This window comes from Neolamprologus multifasciatus, chromosome 17 (assembly GCF_963576455.1).
Source record: "Neolamprologus multifasciatus chromosome 17, fNeoMul1.2, whole genome shotgun sequence".
Taxonomy (NCBI): Eukaryota; Metazoa; Chordata; class Actinopteri; order Cichliformes; family Cichlidae; genus Neolamprologus; species Neolamprologus multifasciatus.
In genome coordinates, this window is record NC_140455.1 from 7,006,366 (window position 1) to 7,030,790 (window position 24,425).

Below are 24,425 nucleotides of genomic sequence, written 5' to 3' on the forward strand. Positions count from 1 at the left end.
AGTCTAATATTCAAAGGGCAATTAGTCCTGATCTTTCAGGAGAGAAATGTTGGTCTATGAAGTCTGCGACACTCACCAGCTGGCTGCATATTATGCTGTTTGTGCTGATTGTTGCTGGGCAGCCACAGTGGATTTAACACTTTACATTTGAAACTGGCCAGAGTGAACCAAAACAGTAAAACTGGAAGTCATTGAACCTGTCAATGATATTAAACCAAATGTTACAGCAGCTGATTTGAACAACTTTGCTCAAGTTCTGAGAAAAACAAGACCTCAGTGTCTCTGGCTCCTAGCCTGCGGTCTGATGCTCACAAAGGACACTTCTCATCAAACTGCAGGTTCTTTTGTTAAAAAGAAATTACAGCTCTGGCTGCGGTTAGCCTGCAGTGGTCCACTAAAACAACCATGTAGCTTTTGTAGGGTTTCTTTCCCCAGTTGTTTTTCTCAGAGGCCTGGACAAGATGAACAAAAACAAAGACAAGTGCTCCTTAAATCTAAACCGCTAAACCAATTTGGTTGTTCTGACGGTGGTCCTTCCTGCCAAGATTGCGGATGAATGTGCTTTATCATCAGTGATACAAAGTTGCTGAATGTGGATGGGGGGAAAACCACCTTTGCACTCTCTGGAAACTCCTCTGCTGTGCAGTGTAGAAGCACGTGTCCCTTGCTGGGCAGGTTCATGTAGATGCAGTTGGCGGCGAGGTCGTCGGGCACTGTCAGTTTGTCGTAGCGATGGTCACTCATCTGCTGCATTATCTACACAATTGGGAGTGAGGAGACATGACAGGAAACAGACTTTGAGGCAAATGCATAAGTGAGAGTCCACATAATGTTCAGAAAGACAGACACAAGCCAGGCCATGAGAGATTTTGATTCAGAAGCGAGGCCTCAATACCAAAAGTCAGCGCCACATCCTTCTGCTGGCCAAACCGCCACGGGGGCCTGGGGGGAAGGGGGGCGGGTGGGTTAATGGAGAACACAGGAGCAGACAGACATTCTTTCTCAGCAGATGTCATGTTATTTATGTAATCTGAAGGAGCTGAAGGTGGGACCGGCGGTGGGGGCTGAGAAGACGCTTGCGTTGCCAGGTGGAAGTCGGCGGGTGAGGATGTTATGACCAGAGGAGAAGCAGGTGCCTCTTAATGTTTATGAGCAGAACATCTGCAGATGGTTACCTCGGAGACGGTTAGGGGAGGGAAGGCTAGTGAAAAAAAAAAAGTCAACATTCAGAAAAAATATTTTGAGAAGGGAGATTTTTCTCTTAGACAGAACTCCCTTCTCAAAATTAAACCCTCTGCTCGTCACTATGCTATTTTCTGTCTCTACTTAATTTTGGCTGCTCGTTATATATATCGATATATAGATATATCTATATATCGATAGATAGATATATCTATATATCGATATATAGATATATCTATCTATCTATATCTCTATATATCTATATATCTATATATAGATATATAGATATATCTATCTATCTATCTATATCTCTATATATCTATATCTATATATAGATATATATATAGATATATAGAGATATATAGATATATACACATGGCAGCGTTTTAGTAGGTAAAGGCGAAAGCTTGGTCATGAATTGAGCTGCGGTTTGGCGACGGCTCCTGGGCCTGGCAGATCCCCATGTACTAAATAGAAGTGAAGAAGTTAAAGAACTGAAAAGGGGAGGGAGGGAGGGGCACGTAAACAAGAATGAACAGCTGGCAGAACTGGGGGAACCTATATAGATGAGAACCGGAAGGAGCGTGTTTGGAGGGGTGGTTCTGCTCCTGAAATTTCGAAATTTCAATAATCTCCAAGTATATATAGGCCACTGCACTGCATCAAAAAGTGTGACGTCTGCTTGACGTACATATAGGTTTAGAGGAGTGACTGTGAGAGAATGCGATGACACACTACTACAAATGTGGGAGAAAAACTGATGCTTTGTGAGCACAGTGGGCTTTGTGGCTGTAGATATTTTCATTTCACTTCCCACTGACAGGATCCATTGCACCAGGGAAGACAAAGGCATCTATAGAAATTGGAAAAGGTCAATTTACTGCAAGACCATTATATAGAAATATATATTACTCTGAACGTTTTATTATGTCCATTGCATTATAAGTCAAATATATTTACACTTCTCACAGAAAAAAAAAAAATCAACCCTTTTCCAGTGTGAACAGTCACCTATTCCTATCCAAACAGCAAATGTGCTGTTCTAAGTGCTTTCCTGGGAAAGTATTCAGTTGACACATGTTAGGGTTTCTGGCAGCACCATCATTGTTTTGGTCAGGGTAAAGAGAGAAACAAGTGTGCAGTTAGTAAGAGCCAATAGAAAACTTAAGAGAAAAGTTATCAAAGGTCTGGATTCATTGTTAAATGGACATGAAATCTCTGGAAGGTGCAGCGTGTAAAGTAAACACATTAAGTAACCACTGTTTATACCAACAGAGTTGGTGTAAAAAAAGATTTCACTGCGTATTATGACTGCTGCATTATAAAAGTAAACTAAACTGTCAACGAAGCTACTGTTTTTGTACATCTAACAGCTATAACGACTTTTTCTATTTACAAATGGTAAAACATCAGCTACAAATGTCACTCCTGGGTGCAGGGCTGCAGGACGAAGCACAGCAGTGTGCGCACATACGTCGGCAGATGCGTAATCAGACATTCCCAGGTCACTCGTGGGAGTGTCAAGTGACTGCAACTGCCCTAAATGAAAACACTCAAGTCCATAGGGTGAGGGCCAACATGGTCTGTGACACACGCGAGTATTAAGAGTGAGTAAAATGTCGACTCCACCTAAGATCCCAGTTGTTCCTGCTTTACTCCTCATTTTCTCATTAAATTCAAGGGGAAATATGCGCATAAGGGAAATGACATACAGCAAGATTTCCTCATGTTTCATGTAAAATTTTGATCCATGAAATTCAATTAAATCCTCACCTGACTAATGAAACAGCTGGTTTTCTGTTCACTGCCAGACGCTGCAGCCAATCAATATAGGGGGCAGACCTCTCATGTTTTTCTAAACTTAAAGATGCTTTAATTGAATCAAATCTTAAGCCTAAAGAACTGAAACGTATGGGAAATCATCCTAGATACCTTTACACAATAGTGGCTTTTAATGTCGTCATTCTGGATCTTCACCAAGTGTTAAGCTACAGTCGATCGACACAGACTTAATTCGAAAAATGGCTGAGGTCCAGCTAATACACAAGAGTGGTAACTGGGCAGCAAAATGTAGTCATTCAAAAGCTACTCGAACTAAATATTTACTGGTAATAAAATCCCTCTGGGGCAATGACAAACCTGAGCAGTTTAGAAAAACGCCAACAATTTCCAGGACCTTATGTGGCAATCAGCAGAATCTTTATCTTGGCACCTGGTGTGAACATTTCTAATGCTCACTTTAGCAATCCTTCCCAGAAACTGCTTAAAACTTATACAATACTGCTTTTCACTGAGCGGCGGCATCACGCACAAGACAAATACTACTTGATGCAGCTTCCAGATCTGGACAGGAAATGAGACTGAAATTGTTTCCTGTTGATGGACCATAAATGTTTGGTATTCCTGGTCTAGTATTTTATTGCTGCAGTGTAATGTTTTCAGTGGAAAAGTACACAGAAAAAGGAAACGCAGGGGGAGGATGCAGGAAATTTCAGATGACACTTATCTAATGTTTAAGGCTGCTGTTATCGGCCTCTACAGCTGATTCGGGGACACAGTGGTATCACAAGAGGAAACCTAGAACATGCTGTGAAGGTCGAGATCAGGGTGTCAAACTTGTTTTACATTATGGGCCACATACAGCCAGAAAAAGAAGTACAGTTCCACTGATACGTCTCTACATGATAAAGAAATGCTGCTTTGGGGTTAAATAAGAAATAATTGTTTAAATTTACAGAAAACGTTCTGTTAACACACTGCGCAGACTGTCCTGTAATTATTACATTTTTGTTTTTCTTTTGTTCGTTTTTTTACTGAGTAAAAATCTGTTTTTTTTGTTTAGGATTTTTTTGTTTATCTATTACTTATTTATTTTGACATGCACATGGGGGAGGAAAAGCCATAAAACCACTTTTTCCAAACCCTTCCAGTGGACCACACTGGAGCCCCTGGTGGGCCGATTCTGGATCTTGGGCCTTAAGTTTGACACCCCTGGACTAGATAGTAATGCCAAGTTTTATATTTGCTCAAACTAAAATATCGCGACAGCTATCAGGTGGATTGCTGTTAAATGTTGTTTGGACAATCATGGTTCTGAGGTGATATAAAGTCAACTTAGCTCTAGATTTTTATCAATGACTGTTTTACATGGTAACGGTTGTATGGAGTAAGTATGTAGTATGGGAGAAACAGAAGAAGAAACAAAGCTTCAATCCATAAATAATCCAAATCTGGAACCTAAACTCTCCAACACTGGATTTGGTCATCAAAAAAATAAATCTCCAACAGAACCTTCACCATGCCGTCACCTCATTATCTATAAAATTCAAGCATGTAAGCATCCTTGAGGTGAAGATCAGACTCTGACCAACAGAGAGCAATGAGCTCATGAATCAAGCTAGGCTGGGTGAAGCAGCCACTGATGATCTACAGCCTGCCGGGCAGTCTGCTGTAGGAAGGAGGGGGGTAGTGCGAGATTATAGGGAAAGGGTGCTGCAGCCTCTGACACAGGCTGTATTTTGGGATGATGACTTCATGAGAAAAGCTTGGCAGTGACAGCAACAGATGGATGATGAAATCCATCCAGTCATTCTGCTAAACACAGATACGCGGTGCGCTCAGCCTTCCTGAGCATAGCCGAAATCCAAACTACAGATCGTCGATGCTATTTTGTGATTGCAAATGAATAATGCGTTGCTCAACCCCGTAATAAAAATAAGGGCAGGTCCAAATTTTCTTGAACGCCAGCAAAGCGCAGCTCCCTAAAGACAGAATGAATTAGCTGGGCTCCAACTTTAATTTGCACAAAGTGTCTGCTGCATTCGACAAGGAGCCTCGTCGCCAGAAGAGCTGCATCTACATCCCGAACGAACAGTTTGGATTCATTAAATCTGCATTCATAAGATCTCGTTCTCCTTCACACAAAGAACATTATCTAATTACAAATCCAGGGCTGTTAAAGGCCCTTTAAAACAGGAGCTAATTGCTGCGAGAGAGAGAGGGTGACGTAAGCCATAATTAGAAAGCGAGCAGTCTGTCATTAAGTTTCGCTAGCGGCCACTCTTCGCCCCAGTAGCTAATTACTGGGGTGATCAAACAGGCAGGAATCTTAATGAGCTGGCACTGGATTATAAATTAATTCTATTATGCAATGATGCATAAGTTCCTGGGAACACTTTAGCAATGCAAACATGCTTACAAAACCAACAGGGCCAACTTTGTGCTTCTCTCGAGTACTTCAGCCTTCTTAGGATGAGCTGCCTGATGTTCTCTGAGATACACTAATCGACTTTTGCTTAATTTACAGTAACTCTGTTTAGTGCTGAGCCAGCAGGGGGAGATATCATACTAGAAGGCAAATGAGGAATACTGCCAGAGGGAACCTGTCAAGCCCAAAGGTGTATGTGCATGCCTGTAAGCCTTCATACTTATGTAATTATATATACACTGCCTGCCTTTGTGTTGTGTAAATACACATTTCGCTGAATTTCTCTTGTTTGTGCCACTGCAAAAGTTCACATGCTAATGTTTGGGAATTTCGGGGGATAATTCCATGGGAGGGATGGGCCGAGATTTATTGCACTCTTGGTGCAAACGAGCGATCCGTCTCTGTCGGGGTGTAAGCCGTCTCCTCTGTTCGGTCTTGGCGGTCCCCGGGTTTCTGTTGTTGGAGCTCGATCGATACAGGAGCCTTTTATGCAGTAATGAGCTCAAGCTGTTTAATGGAAGGACAATACAGTCGTAATTGAAGCTGGAGTGTGAGCGCCAGGGGCAATCCCCGCAGATTAGCTGAGAATATGAATTAATGGGGATGGATTTAGGTGACAGGTGGTTTCAATGTGGCTGGAGTGGGAAGCCGCCAACAAGCTGTAAGTAAGGGAGTCTGCTCTGAATCAACACGTGCAATGTCCTGTCTTGTCGCGTTATTCTTTCAGGGTTGTTCATACTAACGGATCAAGCAGAATGTCAACCAAACGATGAAACAAAAAAAAAAAAAGGAAAAAGGATCCACTACTTCAATGTGCGTCAAAGTAAAGAAAAGACTGCCAATACATCAATTCACAGGTTTCCATGACTACAGCTAGGGAGAGCATAGTTACAGTGTACATACATAAACACACATACACGAGCTCCATACTTTGAGGGCTTTCTGTGCTGGTTCACTGGAGCCGATTACAATAAGGCCTGGTCCTCCCATGCTGCAGAAGGACTTCAGGTGCAGGCCTTTGAGCACAGGCACAGTGGAAACAGCGTAGTCCTGTAAAACACAATATCATTACAAACGCTTAATAAGCTCAAATAATATGACTTTCATTTCATGATGATAGGACAGGGTCAGGTAATGCTAATCATTTGGGGCTTGTAGCTTTAAATATTTAACAGGCTTTCTCATCACCTGCTAACAGGTTTCCTCAAGTAGTTCTTTACTGATAAGACAGTGCGTTTTATCTGAATGTGGGTGAACGAATGGTTTTAAACAAATGATACAAAAGCACGTTACTACTCAGCAACAATGCTTCTCAATCCATTAAACTACAGTACAACAATGAGCTAAAACATCATTCATTATAATATAGGGCTGTATGTATATGTGTGTGTAAAGTTTTACTGTAGATTGTAAAAGCTCAGCAGTGATCTGTGTGGTATCATGGGGCCTAAAGTGGCATTGAAATCAAGTATTGTACAGCTCAGTAGCTCAGTAGCAAGATGGTCTGAGAGATGCTGTTGATCTCAGGGCTCATGGGGAGATTAAGCAGCACCTTGTAGGAGCCAGTTCTCAAAGGCTTTTTCTGGCTGTGGGACGTCTGCAAACCAAATGTTGCCATTAAAAGTGTTACAAAAACACACGTTACATAAAGGGTACTTAGAAGAACTGGCAGCGATAATAGTTTTATTAACACCTGGATGCTGGTTGGTTTTCACAGAACCCCGGAACGTTTCAAATGTTAAGTGTCTTACGTAAGAATCGCTTTAAAGATACTGATAAACATCCTCATTTGTTAAGACTGTGTGGGAGGGTTTGATTGGATTTATAGCGACATCGTGACTGCCATCGCATTTTTCTTTACACGTTTTTAAAACCTGATTGGTGCACAGAAATGCAAAACTCGGCCCTGCCTGCCAGTGACCATAGCTGTTTAAACAGAGAACAGAGAACTTTAGCGTTCATGCAACCACTTCTTGCTTATATTAATAAGAAAAAGAATCATTCTACAGGCTTCTACAGCTCCGACCCCAAGGATAAAAAACAATAAAAATAGGATTAAAGAAATCCTATCTGACAGCTATATGGCTTGTTTTTGCAGATGAACAGAACTGTTTTGGAACCTATCGTTTTACATTTACCTTTAGCCTTTAACGGTTGATTTTGGACTAAGAACTCTCATTAAAACATCTGTTGAATCCTTTGCAAGGATTAAAGCCTTTAGGCCACGTTGGAGTTGCAGCATATTTAACGGAAACATTGTTTTACCCCGACTTTGTTTTGTTTTACCCAGCAGAAGGAATCGAGCGATTAAACATTAGATGCAAGGACACAGGCCTTTACGTGGGAGAGACTTCTTAAGCCGGAGACGGATCCTACTGTGATTCGTAAACCTTGAAGTGATACCAAGATGCAATTTAAAATCTGACAGGATAAAGAGACTCGAAGCTTATTTTCTAAGACCTTTTGTTCCTGAATACATTTGGATGACCTTATAAATTCAACTTCGCACCTAAGAAAATAACTTTTCCAACAGACGCCCATATGTTTTCTTAATCACACAATGTGTTTTGAAGGGGTTTTTATAGCGTTCAGCTTCATAAAACTTACAAAGGAAGTGTACATTTTCTGTCATTACACCCCATTTTTTCTTTCAACTATATGCTAACAGTTTTCAAGTAAATATTTGTGTTGCATCAATAAAACGGCACCATAATTCACCCAGTTATTGTGAGTGTCACATTTCATCACATGAAAGACCTAAATTACCCCCTTTGCTGATGTCTTCCTGATTTCCAGTGAGAACAACTGAATTGTATAATCTTTTTCTCATTCCTTATCCATAAACAGGAAGTTTCTGTGCAAAATTGGAAATGCAAGTCATGCATTCGCCCTTACCAAGATAAATCCTTAAGGGAAGAAAGGCTTTCTTTTCATCTTCACCAGCTGCCATGTTGTTAGCTGAAAACATGACTGACTGAAGAGAAAGGTAAAGCAAGCTGAGCTGGTCAGCACTTCTTACCCATGGCAGAAAAGAGGTGGTTTAACCTCTATATTACTTCCAAAATAAACGGACCCCATCAATAACACCAATTACTCTGACCTCTGTGCGGACCATAAAGAGATAATCAACATCTGTATGCAGTTGTGGAGTAGGCTACTAAATAACCTGGCAACAAAGTGATCCTTAATTTGAAAATGAAAGGAAAAAACAACAGCGACAGGAGAGATCCATCTGATATAAAACGGAAAGAACAACAATTGACGCTTAAGTGATTTTTCCTACTGTCTTTTGCCAGAGACGCATCATTAAGTCCCGTCTTATCAGAGATAACAGAAAACGCAGAGGAATCCATAATGAGGAATTCAAATCAGATACAGATGGGAAGATGGAAGCACTACAGTAAGGCCATTCAGGCTATGGTAATGCGTTCAACTCTTGAACAGTATGACCCACCTCTGAACTTGTGTGTTAGCCAGCTTTTTGGATTTGTCATGACTGTTCAGAGGGAATCCAAAAGCGTTACGAATAGGTCAAGCAGAACATCTTCACTTTAAAAGAACAGCCAGCAGGATAGACCGGTTCAACCTTTGTGACCAACCACTGTGATCCTGTTTGCAGCCTGCTTGTCCAAGTCTTCCCTGAAGCTAATCTCTTGGTTTAGCTTGAAATATGCTTTTATGTTGTATTTTTTTCCCATGGATGTAGTAGTGAAAAGCAAGTCATGGCTAACATAAATCTGCATGGAAACTGAGTGAATCTCTAAAAGTCCTCTAAAGGCACCGAGTAGTTTAAAGCAGAATTTTTTGATCTAGGAATATCTTGACGATGTTGTCTGGCCGTAACTATTTGGCCCTAACGAAGCTGCTCGGGGCTCCACTTCTGTCTAAGAGGACAAATGTTTCCTCGGCTATATCTCAGAACACTTCATGCACAACCTGATGGAATAAATGAAAACTAAAGGTTTGGGGGAAAAATTGACTACAATGTAGCCCACAATTAGCACAATCCAACGTTATTTATCTAAAAGCTGAGTAACACAATAATGAATTAAGTATCTAGAATGAAGCACAATTAATGATGATGGCACTATCGATTTACATCAGCATTTTCTAATTAGGATTTATTTATAACAAACAGAAACAACCTCATACCACGTAACACATTACACCCAACAAGTGGTGGTTTTTTTTCACGTCTTTCTCTGAGAATGTCATGGCTGTGTGCAGGCAGGCAGGGAGGAAGGACCCAAAATGCAGGACTCACTGAGGCAAAGTTGAACTCAAAATAAACAGCTTTATTGCAGGTTGCAGACTGAACAAAAGACTAACTATACTGGGGGGAAAATAAACTAACAGGCAGGCATAACAGGTAACGGAACACACAGTGAAATCTGAGGGTGAGCAGACGTTAACGACGCGACACTGACACAGAGAAACACAGGGCTTAAATACACAGATGGCAGTAATCAAGGGATGAGAGACAGGAGGGGAACACACCTGGGAGAAATCACAGCTGACGAGACAGGGGAAACGTAAATTGAGTACACTCACAAAAGACACAGACCTTCACAATAAAACAGGAAACTCAGACACCGGGAACCAGACAAGACGCTGAACTGAACAGACAGATTCACAAACAGATGGGGTGACACCATAGACAGAGATACAGACGCAGACTCAGAGGCAGACCGAAGAGAACTCAAATAATAATCATAACAATAAACTAGAAAATGATAATAATAAACTTAAAGCGCTGGGTCACCGACCCAGGACCATGACAGAGAAATTAAATTGGCATAAAGAAATTAATCTCTTATTAAACTCCATCCATCGATTCTCTTCCGCTTATCCAATTTTTAGAGTCACAGCGGGGCTGAAGCCGATCCCAGCTGTCACAGGGCGAGAGGTTGGTACACCGAGAACACAGAGAGATAGACAACCATTCGCACTCACATTAACACCTATTGGGCAATTTAGAATCACCAGTTAACCTAACTAGCTGCATGTCTTTGTGCTGCAGGAGGAAGCCAGGACGTTTCTTTTTACCTGTGATAAAACTTTTGATGGAACTGTGAATGTCCTACAAAAAATGATTGCCCAAAAACTGTGATTACAGTTTTCCATTAATGTAACACGTAACTGTCCTCAATTTGGACACAACATCAGCTCTTTGTAAACATCTGGACGGCTAACACAAAGCTAGCGGAATAATGTTAAAGCTGAGTGTATGCAGACCCCAGATACGTCTATATTGTCAGTTGGTAATTATGTGGCCGTGTTATTCAGGCCACTTTGCTGAGAAGCACAAAAATATTGTAAAGGGAAGTGTAAAAAAATACTTTCTTCAGAGAGTACTGAGTAATATTTGATACATTGCTTTTTTGAGTAATGATACTGATATGAGAATGCTGAGTATGAGAATAAGAGTGTGTCTTCACAGCAGTGATGAGTGAATGGAATGATTGAGGTTAATAATGGGACAGGAAGAAAGTGCCTGTGAACTAATTAAGAGGTTTACTCACCCAAATCAGCTTCATTTGTGTCATCAACTACTTTCTTTAATCATTATATACAGAGGTGGCAGAAGTTTGCACCAGCACTTGATTAAAAATGCCTCAAAGGCAGATAAAATCTGGAACTCGGATCAAACTCTTAATTGCTACAGGGACTTTTTACAGCTGCACTAATCAATACTCTCAGAGCACAGTGGAGCTTAATAATAAAAAGTAGAAAGACCTTTTCAAACTTTTATTTTTATTCAGTGTTACACCCTCCTTTATGTCAGAAGATGTCAAATGGCCCTCCAGAATATTTTTGGGATTCAGAACTCATTGAATGCTAATGCTGGCTTACAATAAAAAGGGCTAATGTACCTCCATGTACACTCAGCGGGATGTCCTGAAAGGGTTTTCACATCTCCTAGCAACAACTGGTATTTTTTTATGTCCACAAAGTAGCCTCAATGCTGACTGGTACATCGGATGTCCTCAGAGGGATTTGCAAAGTGAATACGGCAAAGGAAGAAGTGAAAGCAGAGATGGAAGACTATGTACGATGAAGATATATAATGGCTCAAAAGGAAGGAGTGAGGCAGAGATGGATGAGAACAAAATGGAATTAGAGAAAAAAAGGGTGGCAGAGCTTAGTGAAAAAAAAACCCAAGATGAATTGAGTGATGATACTATTACCCTCCTGGCCTAAAGCCTCCATGATTGATATCACATTTATCTCCTCCTTTCTTGTTTGAGATGTATAATTGCTTGCAGAAGGCTTTAAAGAAAAAGATTTTTAAAAAGAATGTTTTCATATTGACTGCTATTTAGGAAATATATTTGAGATACTACTTTTACTTCTTATGTAATGGATCAGTTGTGAACTCTTCCAGTGACAAGCCTTTACTTTTACTTGAAACAATGGATTGAATTAGAATTGTGACTACAGCTTCCCTCACCTACACAGAACATTTGATACTTTTCAGCCTATTATCTTTAGGTACAATTCATCCTCAGCCACTTCCCTTCTTTCCCGATCATTTGTAATTGAACAAATGTTGAGCATTCGGGATCTTAAACATTATTCCTGACGCTTTGTTTCAGTCCATGACAAAGACGTTTTAAACAAAAAGAGACTTCTATCTTCTTCAGTGGCCAGACGTTACAAGCTAACGAACCAACAGCAGCACAAACAAACAACTGTAGCCCACATTCACCAACTTATTTGCATTTCCATGCAAGAACGCAGGCACTACTTTGCTACATAAATTCACCTTAAATGCATCTGCTAAGATCTCTGCTCCTCTCTGATTGGTCCGTTTGGAAAGTCCCACGAAGAACTCTCGACCTGTAGAGAGAATCTTTTAAGTATGCGAACAGAAAACCAGCAATACAGCAAGCATGAGAAGCTACAGTAGCAGAATACTCCAGACAGCACACCGTGTACTTTATGCATGCCTGCGAAGGGGGGGCAACTGTGGTTAGTATGGTGGCACATAAGCAGAAAGCCTTGAATGCCTGGCGAGGTATTGAGCAGCACACTGAGCTAAGGGATGGGCTCCTAATGTTGCTGCTGAGCCTTTACACTATAAGCCATTAGCACAGGCCTTGCCAACAGGAAATGTTTCTAGCTCTGCCATGTGAAACCAATTTCAGCTGGAAGGAACAACAGCACAGAGCCAGTGTCTAGAAACCCAATTAACTGTACTGTGCATTTTCCTAGTGGTCTGTGAAGCGGAGAAGATACTGACCCACATTTTAACTCACGACTGTAAGTGAACATACAGAAAATCTAATAAAAGACCACCATGCTCTTGCTTGCACCGTGGTCTTACTGTGCAGAATGGCACATGACGGTTTTGTTGCACATGTATTTTCGGTGGGATGAACAGCTAGGTTCACTGAGTTCATCGAGGTCACATGGAGGAATGCCTGTGTGGAGGATCTCAAAGCACAGATGCATATTTACAGACACGCAACTGTCTGCTCACATAGAGTATGAACTGTAGAGGCTACCCTCTGCCATTTCACTACATTTCTAACAAGTAGAGTAGTCCTCATAGAACTTAAACACAGCAAATCACCAAGTTCTATGTGTTGTTAGTATGTCTGTGAAGGTTCAAGGTCATCCAGGTCATCGTAGTAGAAGATACTGGAACTGAAGGTCTGGAACTGAAGGACCTTAGAACTGAAGAAGCTTCTCGGATGAGAGGTGAAACATCTTCAAGCAACTTAAAGAAGTCCAGGCACTTTTCTTTCCAAGCTCCTTAGACTATGTGTTGTTAGCTACAGAGTTTCATCCCATAAGATATTTATTCCAACAGTCATGACTTCAAATTTGTATGATATGAGACATTTCATGCTTTCAAAGACTTTAAGGCCTCACTGTGAAGTTTGTGTTTGTAATTATTTTAAACACTTTTTAAATACTTAATTGCACCGTGTACAAAAATGTAGGTGGCCTTCTGTACACAGATTAAGTGTACAGGTTTAAGTTTGTTTTTTAAAAAAGGTAACTTAAACAAAATGGTGAATGTCTGAAAAGCATGTCCAGCATGCTAAAGGCACTATTTGTTTCCAGATGATAGCATTATACTATATTTCTGGAAACAAAAGGATCACATGACTCCTCTTTACCTCTCTCTGTGACACAACAGGCTGGCCTCTGGTCATGCACATTAATCTGTAACAAAACGGCCGTTCCTGAACCTCGATGAATTCAAGCTACAAACTAAGGACTTGGGTTTCTCTGTGAAGTTTTTTTTTTAACCTGTACAGGTCTAAGTAAAAAAGTAACTTCATCAAACTGCTCAGTGAACCATTTGTGACAATACAAAAAAAACAACTGACTGCATGACCCCCAGTTATTTAAAATACAATTCATGAATGAACTGCAAGAGATTAAATATCAGGATGCTGATATTTACAGTGGATGAAATAAGTATTAGATCTCCTGCTGAATTTGTACATTTATAATCGCAGACTGGAGAAACCAGTTGGCAAGCACAGCATTAAGATGTTTCCACCAGGTGTGCACACATCTCAGAAGAGATTTTGGGCCGCTCGTCTTTACAAAAACTCTCTAAATCTTTTAGGTTTTTTGGCCGCAGCTTGGCAATTTAAAGCTTCAGCTCTCTCCACAGATTTCCAATAGGATTGGGATTCTTTAGATCATATTCACTATTTCTCTTCCCTTAAGTATAGCGGGAGCACGTAGTTTTTCTCTGAATTGTTTAGATGTTCACTCACAAACTTAAGATGAGCCTGTACATGTGCCTCCTTGAGCAGGGGGAGCACTGCAAGATTTCAGTCCATGTGCATAAAAGTGTTTAGATGTATTAATATCTTGGCTGGTTCAGATCTATGAAGTAGTGTTGTTGATGTTGTGGGCAGTGTTGGTCAAGTTACTTGAAAAAAAGTAATCAGTAACTGATTACTGATTACTTCCCCAAAAAAGTAATCCCGTTACTTTACTGATTACTTATTTTCAAAAGTAATTAATTACTTAATTACTTAGTTACTTTTTAACAACACGATTAACACCCTGAATAGGTGATAAAGCGATAGATCTTTCAGCCCAATTCTACTTTTTATGCATAATCCATCATACAAAATGTAATCAAATGGAAAAGTCTCTTTTTAAAACTTGTTTTATTAGTTTTAATCTTTTAACTTTATGCATCAAGCAAAAATTTAATTATATGCAGCATTCTCTGACTGAAAGAAATTTGTTTAATATGTAAACCTATTTTCTGCACATTCCAGCACATAAAAAATATATATATATTTTGTGTTTACACTCTTTCAAATAGATGCAAGTAAAACACAGCAGAAAATAAATAAAGTCAAAGACTAGTGGTCCTTTTGCTCTATTTTCACCTGTAAAGCAGGAGTGGGGTAGGCGGAGGTTTACCCTGGTGCAGGTGTGCCGCAAGTTTCGCGAGTTTCTCTGTGAATTTCCCATTACGTGGTAGCGCACTCGGTGCTTGCTCTGAAGTTTTCTTCCCACGCACAATGCTAATGGACGCTAATGTTTTTATCACTTTTTATGGAATCAAACTTAAAGTAAGGTCAGTACTTCCACGCTTTAAACGCTGCATGCTCATACTCTCTCCCGCACTCGATATATTATCCATTGTTGATGTGCACACAGCTGTTGTCACGAACGTTGCACTTGCTTACGTCATTGTCATGAGATAGTCTCGCAAAAAAAAATATCACGGTTTTAGTAGCGCAGTAACGCAGCGTTCCTACGGGAAAGTAACGGTAATCTAATTATCGTTTTTGCAATAGTAATCCCTTACGTTACTCGTTACTTGAAAAAAGTAATCAGATTACAGTAATGCGTTACAAGTAACGCGTAACTGCCCATCTCTGGTTGTGGGACTCAAAAATAAGAGGGAAGTCTCAGTTTGCTGGTTTGGAATGACCAGACAAAGGTTAATGAATAATCAATAAAATACAGTGATTGAAGAGGCAGAGTGACGTACCCGTAAAAAGGACATCTCCTCCATCCAGTGTCGCATTCTCATCAGTCATTTCCACAATGTTCAGATTTAAATCCTTCAGAGCCCCTTTCATTGCCTCCGTCTGGCAGAAAAACAAGGACACAAACAGAATTAAAGTTAAAACATGTGTGCACATAAAAAAAACAAAACAGAACTGTGATGACTTACAGTAAACTACTTCAGCATTTCCTAATATTATGATATGATCCAGGATCTTCCCCCGATTTCTGCGAGGCGCATTATTTTAAATAAATACTGGTTCACGAGATTGTTTGTAATGAAAAAAACTCTTTTCTCCCCAACAGGTTATGGTGACATCATTACAGTGAGCCATGAAATGATGTCATTTTGTAAGAAGTGCGTTAAAACTTTTACAAGGCAGAAGTTGTGGAAAAATAGGTACGGTGAATGACCAGCACAAATTTAGCGCAAATATTTCCTGCTGTCCTTCTGTTCTGGATCATCTGTCTTTAATACGCTTAAAAGGAAGGGAATGTAAGGATGGCTGCCACCTGGTGATTATTAGCAGGAATACATCTCCCTCATGGAATATTACGGGAAATCCACACTTCACCTGTATGTCCCCTCTGCTGAACTCAAAACCTGAGGGAAAGAGCTGGTCTGTTTTTGGCTCAACCTTCAGCTAATCTCCTCTCTTGTCTGACCGCCCAGTGCGATTTTACTGTCCTGTTTTTTGGGGTTCCTGCGGGAGTAGTTTCCAAGGCCAGTCATGTTAGCAGGAGCATCAGTGTTTCCACAGGCCCTATCTCTCTATGACCTCAGCCTGATCACTGTGCTTTCTGGCCACTATAATGCCTTTGCTTCTCTTGAAGCATGAGGTCATCCAGGTAGACTGCCATGTGCTTCCAGATAACACTGGGGAGGCCTGCAAATACACAGATTTACCTTCTCCTCACCTGCGCATACATCGGTAGTGGTGCACGAAGGCATCCAAAACAGGTGTACTGGAATTGCTAGCACCTAGCAGGACATTTGGACAACTAAGTGGCTTTATGACCCAGTGATTCAGAACCTGAATGGCAAACTTCCAATCCACTCACTTTCCAGGAGTAAAACTGTGGAATCCTCCGTGTTTCGTCTATATTGCATGTTCATCTCAGTTAACCAGGAGGAACACGGTGTTCTTCCAAGAAACTGGGGTTCACAAATTCATTAGTGGTTTCTTAAAAGCTCTGACAGCAAAAGCGTGCAGTACATAAAGAGCTGTATAGGTAACAGTTAGTCCCATTCATTTTTCTTTGTGCGTTGCCAAGCCACACTCTGCTTTCTATTTAATTAGGTTTGTCGAAAGGTTATGTGAGAAATAAAAGGTTGAGTCAGGTCCCGAGGAACGATCCAGATGGGTGAGAGACAACTTGTGCTTTTGATGTTTATTCGGTTCATGTGTTATGCTGCCTTTGTGTGTCATGGCGTTGGAGTCTTGGCATGTCCTGGCAACGTTTTTCCTTGTGCCATCACCAATTCATCACACATAATAAAACTTCAGTCAAATGACTCAATTCAGACACTGATTGATATGGTTGGAAAAACCCCGGTTAGTGATGCCAGGTCTGCACACCAAAGTTGAAAAGAAGTGTCTATTTATATATGTAAGCAGGCATACTTTTTACCTACTGGGCCTCACATACCGGCCAGTGTTTCCTTCTTATATAAGGCATCCCACTACCTCAGTACACTGGCATTTCCTCTGGAATCACTGGAGATGATGTGACCCAAAGGGTCCCCAATCACCACATGAACCATAATGGCCCCCATGAAGTGAAAGCATCTGCCCTGTGGGCTGTGCTGTTCTGTGTGTGGCACATGTGGACGTAGAAGCTCACATGACTGAATTAAATTTCAGTACAAATGGAAAACAAGAATAAAAAGTGGTTTTGTAGAAAAATCTGACTTCAAAAATATAATGAATTAGTAACATGTCACCACATTTCACTGCACACCGAGAAGACACAGTAGTGTACTGTATTGTAGTGTGAATGTTCAGATAAATTCCTACCCAAAGATGGCAGGCTACAGACATGTTTTTCTTTAAATCAGTGGCGTAGGTACAAATGTTTTCTGTATTTGGAGACTTTGGTCAATCACAGATCTTCACAGTCAAGATTAGGGGAGTATTACCAAGTCAAGAAGGGAAACAACTCTATGTAGGAGCAGATAAAAAGAGGACTGCCATCTGGGACAATGGGGTTTGAATCGTGAGGTTCTCTGATGGGAGAAGCAGGCTTGCTTACAAGTCCAGAGTGACTCGGGAGATATGGCTTTCAGAATATCTGCAGGTGGAGAGCATCACAGAGCCCACACTACAGATTGGCCCCTGGCAACATAAAAAAATTGAACAGGTAAAACTGGGATGCTCTGGATTTTAGCCACTAGTTTGGGGCAAAATGCTTATACTTTTGACGAAATGCTTTTCATAACATTCAGATACATAGAAAAGTGTAGTTAACACTCCAAACATGTTGTTGCAACTCATTTAAAATCAATCACTCACTCATATTCTACAAATAATAATAAATATTTCAGGTCCTTTGGATTCAGTCTTGCTTGGGTTAGAAGTACCGTTCTCAAAAGAAGCACTACAGTGACAATAAACACATGCACCTGTTTGTGTGCGTGTTTGTGTGAACGTGCATTCATATCTTTGTGGGGACCAAAATCCCGGTCCCCACAATTTGAAGGCATTTTTGAGACTCAAAATGTGGATTTAGCATCAGGGTTACAATTGGGTTATGGTTAGGTTGAGGGTTAAACATTCATTTTTGATGGTTAGAGTTAGGGTAAGGGGCTAGAGGAAGCATTATGTCAGATGTCCCCACAAGATATGAAATACCTGACATGTGTGTGTTTGTGTGTGTATAGATTTTCTATGAGCTTTGGTATTTCAAAACACCTCTCTGTTGGCAGCGGCAGGAAGTTTTTCTTGGCTCATGTGCGGCCCGCTTTCACATCTCCATCTGTCTTCTGCTTATTGTTGATGGCCGGTTTTGAGGTTCCCTTCAGCCTGTTGTAACAAATTCATTTGCGTAATATATTTGTGTATATATCTGTGCATAACCAGGAGTATAAAATAACTTTTTCTGCTCTCACAAAGACTGGTAGGAGAAGTGAGGATTCTGTTTTGATATGGTAACCTGTAAGTTATGTCTCGAGGCTTTATTTTTAAACATCGCAGTTGTATTCTGAGATGTTAGAACTTAAAACACGTGTGGTACACATGATTACATTATACTAGTTTCTAAATCTTAAATCTCTGTGTCTGCTTTAGGTCTACTGGAACACAGCTAAATTATTCACCTTGTAATTTTGCTTGTGTTTCTTTAGATCATGGCATGAGGTGTTTCTTTTTGAGATCTTTGAACCTGCTTCACTTTGTCACACAGGTTCTGATTAAGTGATTTCTGGATTCAACAGGTCTTCCAGTAATCAGACCTGAGTGTTTAGTGAAACTGAACTCAGCTTTCCAAAAAACATGAGTAATCACATTTAATTCATGATTTAACAAGAGGGGCAAATACTTTTTCACACAGGACCAGGATGTTCTGGATAACTTTTCTCCCTTAATCAATTAAATCATCATTTAAAAACTGCATTTTGTATTTACTTGGGTTATCCTTGTCTAATATTAAAATGTCTCTGATGACCTAAAACATGCAAGTGTGACAAAACATTAGGAAATCAGGAAGGGGGCAAACACTTTTCACACCACTGTTGTTCAGCGCTTAACTCAGTATGAAGCCCCCCCCCCCCCCCCCCCCCCAAAAAAAAAGGTTTACTGCCACTGTACACACAGCAAAATCATAACTGATATCTGGTGTGCCATTTCTTGCCACGCTGGCTCTCCCTTTGAGACAGATGTCGATTCGGCTCTGTGGCCAGCCGGTTGAAAGGCGTAACAATAATGCCGTCCCCATTCCTTTTCTGTACCTTTCACACAGACCGTCGAGGCAGAATAAAGGTGCAACAGTCCCGCCTTAAACGGGCTCTGTGAAAGGGGCTTCTGTCTCTCACATTCCCTCTATTCTCTTTAAGCCCTCGTGGCAGGGTCAAGAATGCTCCTACAGTGACTTCTCATGCAGAGTGGCCTATTATCTCTCACTGTGAGGGACATCCAATACCCTGTCCTGCCTAGGTGCCAACTCGCTTTGCCAGTCCTCCTTCTGCTCTCCCTCCCGCAAACCATACTGTGCTCCTTATTCTCTCCTCACCCCTTCCCCCTTCCTCCTACTCCCCATTGCCCACCAGAGTGCTTGGCCAGGCGGCATGCTGTTAGCCAGCACCCTGCTTTGAATGAAAAAGGCCTTTTAAAATTCATTAGAGGCTGAAGGCTCCGAGGCCAGTTGGTCTGCCTGCCACATTCCTGCCGTTCCTGCACAGGACAGGGGAGACGGAGCAGAGAGAACAGCCCTTTATTTGAGGCTTTTTATGGACCAATTCTCCCTTCTCTCGCCCCTGGTACCCGTGGATATCGCATTCTGCTAAAAAGGACCATCAGTCTGATAGAGCGCAGTGCATTTGGAAAGGGAATTGAGTACATAACAATAGCATTCCTGAGGGTCATCCTAGCCTCCCTACACCAGGCAACAGAGTCCCACGCTCCAGTATAATAGGGATACAGCATTCCTGAGAGTCTAACACACAAGGAGGTGGAGTGACAGTCAACTGGTATTGTTTGTCAGTTTATAACGCACATATAAAATGTGGCATGTAGTGCCAGGTAGTTTGTGGTTTGGCTACAAACTATTATTTTTCTGATATCTTGGTTTGGATGAATTTGACATAGTTCAAGATTCCGTTAAAACAGTTAAAAATAACACAACACATAAATGGAAAATATTTATCTTCATTCTTCTACCTCTAACTGCTTAGGAGAGGCATAACAAGCACTATACCAAACTATGCTAAACACTACACTGGCAATCTTCCAAATTAAAATAATCAGCAAAAACACATACATAATAAGTAGGGGTGCAACGATACTCGTATCGATATTGAACCGTTCGACACAGTGCTTTCCGTTCGGTACGCATATGTATCGAAAAACAAAGTTTTTAATTTATTTTAATCAACTTTTCTTCTGACGATGCTGTCTGTGTTGAGCGCTCAGTGGATCTGCGCTCGACAGTGCAGCCTAGGCGGAGTAGTCGAACGCAGATTCACCGAGCGCAGGGCAAGCTAGCGAGACAGAAGCAACATGGCAAATTGAACCTCCCCCACCCTCATTCAGATCTGGTGTTGGGAACTATTTTGGTCTTCATGTGAAGTATGACCCTGAAGGTAAGCGTGTCATGGACTAAAGTAAAACAGTATGTTGGATGTGCCACGCAATGCTCAATCACATTGGTGGGAACTACTGCGTTAGCACAGTTTGCTCGTTAACGTGTTGACGTCGTCCAGCCACACGCACGGGGCGATCCGCGGTAGCTCGTTAACGGAGATTTGCTGTGTTGTGGCGTTAACGTCATTTCAGATTAACGCTGACAGCACTAGTGGGAACACAACGAATATGACTGCACATCCTAGTGCAAAGACAAGTGGAAACAGACAAAAACAACAAGCACGTATGCTACAAACTTTACCCGAGTCATTTAGACAGCCGTTAGCACATGATTCTCCTTATGGGGACCTGATATGTTTAATATGCTGCTGAGAATATACCTGACTGACTGACCTGCACAAAGCCCTGACTTGAATCCCATTTTAAAATCTGTGAACTGAAGACCAAGGTCCATTCCAGAAGACCACCAAACCTAGAGATTGGCTTGGATTGCTTGCTGGAATTGTGACACAACTGATTGTTAGGTTTTGTTTGTTATGAAATAATTTTGTTTCTGTGTGCAAATTAAAATAATGTAAGCATCCAAAATATGTTACAAAATCCTCGCTCCATTGAACAGCACTTGAGAAACACTTCAAAAAGAATTACATTTTCATAGTTGGAGTTAATAATTCTGTCCTCATCAATAGCTGGCATTTTATCAGGTAAACTAAAAACAGGTGCCAGCTGCAAAGTTATCAAGAGTGGACAGTACAGCTAAATCACTGAAAGGTTCCACAGAGCTGAGGCAATCTGCAGACTCAGATGATTACGATGTAATTTAATCCATCAATACAATAGAAGCAGCCTTAACGTTTCACTTGGAACCTGAAAGGATTCATAATAATAAACAACCAGTCTCTAATTCAAATAGCTCCATACAAAAAAAATCAATAAAGAAAAATGAGGATTGCTTGCAGTGACATATGAACGCGCGTTTGAACAGTGAGCCTTATGCGTCATAGCTGAAAATTTGGCTGGACATCCGGGACGCAGATGACGATCATAGCAGAGATGTTCACAAAGACAACACAAAGAGATGTTCAAATAACAGAGACAACAGAGCACAAAATGGGACTAATGACTGCCTTTTAGTCCAAACGACTAGACAAAACTGACAAAAGGAGACAGAGCATCACAGATGGGTGCATACATGAGAAAATGTGCCCACTCTGATGCTGCAAAAGTGGTCTTGCTGCCCTGGTGGGTTCCAGACTGTGGGGGTGCCTACTGGGGTCAGCGGGGGAGCTGGCCCCAGGGAGGGGCCGCTTGCCCCTCCCTTTCTTCCCTCCCCATCCTCAGCTGCCTCCCTATTCCCGCTCTACTACACCCACCCACACACGCAGGGCTTTGGGTGCACGTATGTCACCAGGGTGCAGGGGAGGCACTCCCCATCTGTCTCCTTCTAGCCGCCTGTGCCTCAATTTTATTCTACAACCTAGACATCCACATTTCTCACACTCTCACATAACACATACATATAGGGCCTTGGGGGTGGGCACGTTTTACAGCATCCGGAGGATGGTCGGTGTATTCCAACCCACCTCTGGCGCTGGTGCCCTACCCTCAATTTTAAATGCATATAGACACTGAGGGTTTTCGGGAGGAGCCGTGCTGCTCTCTGATAGGAAGCAGGAACCATGCTCTCCTGTGTTTTAAATGCACTTTAGAACAGCACACAGCAACACTACATATGAGCGGGCGGAGGGAGGTTTGGGGTCTTCACTCACCCCGGTTCTGTTAGCCGTCAGGGCTGGGAGGAGGTGCTGGCCGTCAGATTGGGGTCTGGGATGTGGGGCCTCCCTGCTACTGCAGATAAGGTGGTGGCCCGCTTGCCTCCACCCCAGAGAGAAGGGTTACATCTCCTGGGTCTAGGTGCGGCTCGCCCCTCTGGGGGCGGGGGTACCTGGACCTGGGATATAGAGTATGTTTGGGGAGTGTGACTGTCTGTACAGTGTCTATTTGTGTCTGTCTACACGTTGGGTGAGTGCCGAGTAGCTGCTCTGCTCCGTAGCTGCTGGGTGACCTCTCGTTTGGGGCTCTACTCAGCTCTTCCCAGGAGGGTGGCACGGTTCCCCCCCTTTGGTGGTCCTACTCGGGTCCTCGTACTCTGGGGCCTCTGGATGTCTGGGGCCTGGATCTCCTCCATACCTGCTTCATGCCCTGGGGGACGGGGCTATGGCTCCCCACACTCCCTAGCAGATCGTTACATGGAGAAACCTTTGGAATACAAGCATGCTGATCCACACAGGTGTGCACACAGGTGTACACACAGGTGTTCACAGACGCGGACTACACCTTTCGTGGCTGCTGCCTCAAAGCACATTGTGCACTGTCTATCTTGCGTGCTGCACAATAGCGTTTAATATTCAGTATCTACTGTTATCTACTGCTAGCTAGTTTATTGTGATGGTGCTGTATTTATTATGTTGCTCTTTTTTGTTTGTTTTCTCCTCTGTTTTTTTTTCTCCATACAGGTGATCCAGGTGTTTTGTTTGTTTTTCTTTCTTTCTTCCCCCCTTTCTCACCGTCTCTTCTCCCCTCTGTTTTTCTTTCTCTCCCTCTCTTTCTTTCATTCTTTCTCCCTGTCCTGTCCCCCAGTCATGTCTGTCCCGTTTGTAGCAATTGAAAATAAAATAAAATAAATACATAATTATAATAAAGGTCAATCAAATGGACCAATATGGCAAGGCCACGATGATCCACTTGGTAAAATAAATCCGCTTGGCATCTTTCTTGGCCTTAAGACAACAATTCTGATGGCTAAGGATCCAAACGGGACAAAAAAAAAAAAAAAAAAGTGGTCAAATGGCACATTCTTAAAGGAAGCTAACTTTGAGGGCTAACGACAGCATGAAATGACAAAAACTCATTCCTTGTGCAGCCACAAGAAAACAAATCCTCTGTGGCCTGTCTCTGCATTACCTAAACAAATCCTTGATGTATGTTGGAACATACCTGTGGTTAACCAAGCCATGACATCTTCTCTCTTTTTTTGCAACCCACTCTCCTTTAGTTTTAGGATTACATAAATGCTAAAAAGTAGGTCAACGCAAAGGCTTGCACATTTAACAATAGCAGATCACGAGACCCTTGCCCTACATCCACCACAAGGTTCTGGCAGCCTTATTAACAAAGCATCTGCAGCCAAACCTACTCCACTGTCAGATTGCTTTTACTTGGGTCTGCCAAAATATCAGAGCTCTGAGGAAGAAAGTGGCACACTGTAGTCGGGCATGGGTTGAGATTGGTGTAAAAAAGAAAAAAGAAATTGAAAAGGTGGCACCTTAAAGCTAGGCCAATATTACAAAAACTCTTTCAAAGGGTCAAAACGCAGGGCAATGTGTGTGATTGTTAAACTGGGTGTCTTTAGCTTTTGAAAAGCATATGGTTTCTGTGAAAAATAATTACGCTCGAAGAGCAGAGAAAAGCAATCCTCATATAATTACACATTATAGTTCAAAACAGCATAATAAGGTATAAGGAACCTGTTGATCATAAACTGAGACTTTTCTGCAATTACCTTTCTATTAATGCTTTAGTGACTGTACATGATACACTGATTATTTTCAGATGAATAATAATAACTAATAATAAATAAGATGGACTTTTAACACCATGTCTATTAAAAATAAATACATCCCTTGAATTACCTCTAGTCGACAGAAGATTTAAGGATCTTTTCACCGAGTGAACTGTAA

General features: G+C 41.6%; 1 protein-coding gene across 3 annotated transcripts in view; it reads right to left on the reverse strand.

Annotated features, from left to right (window-relative positions):
- Nucleotides 1–24,425, reverse strand: part of ddah1 (dimethylarginine dimethylaminohydrolase 1) — a 96,396-nt gene that overhangs the window by 12,165 nt on the left and 59,806 nt on the right. For all 3 annotated transcript variants that reach the window (XM_085137156.1, XM_085137157.1, XM_085137158.1), the window contains exons 3-6: nt 15,372–15,471; nt 12,156–12,229; nt 6,320–6,439; nt 613–756 (exon numbers count right to left, since the gene is read on the reverse strand). In XM_085137156.1, coding sequence (XP_084993282.1) covers nt 613–756; nt 6,320–6,439; nt 12,156–12,229; nt 15,372–15,471 — 438 coding nt within the window. The remainder of the gene's footprint in view (nt 1–612; nt 757–6,319; nt 6,440–12,155; nt 12,230–15,371; nt 15,472–24,425) is intronic.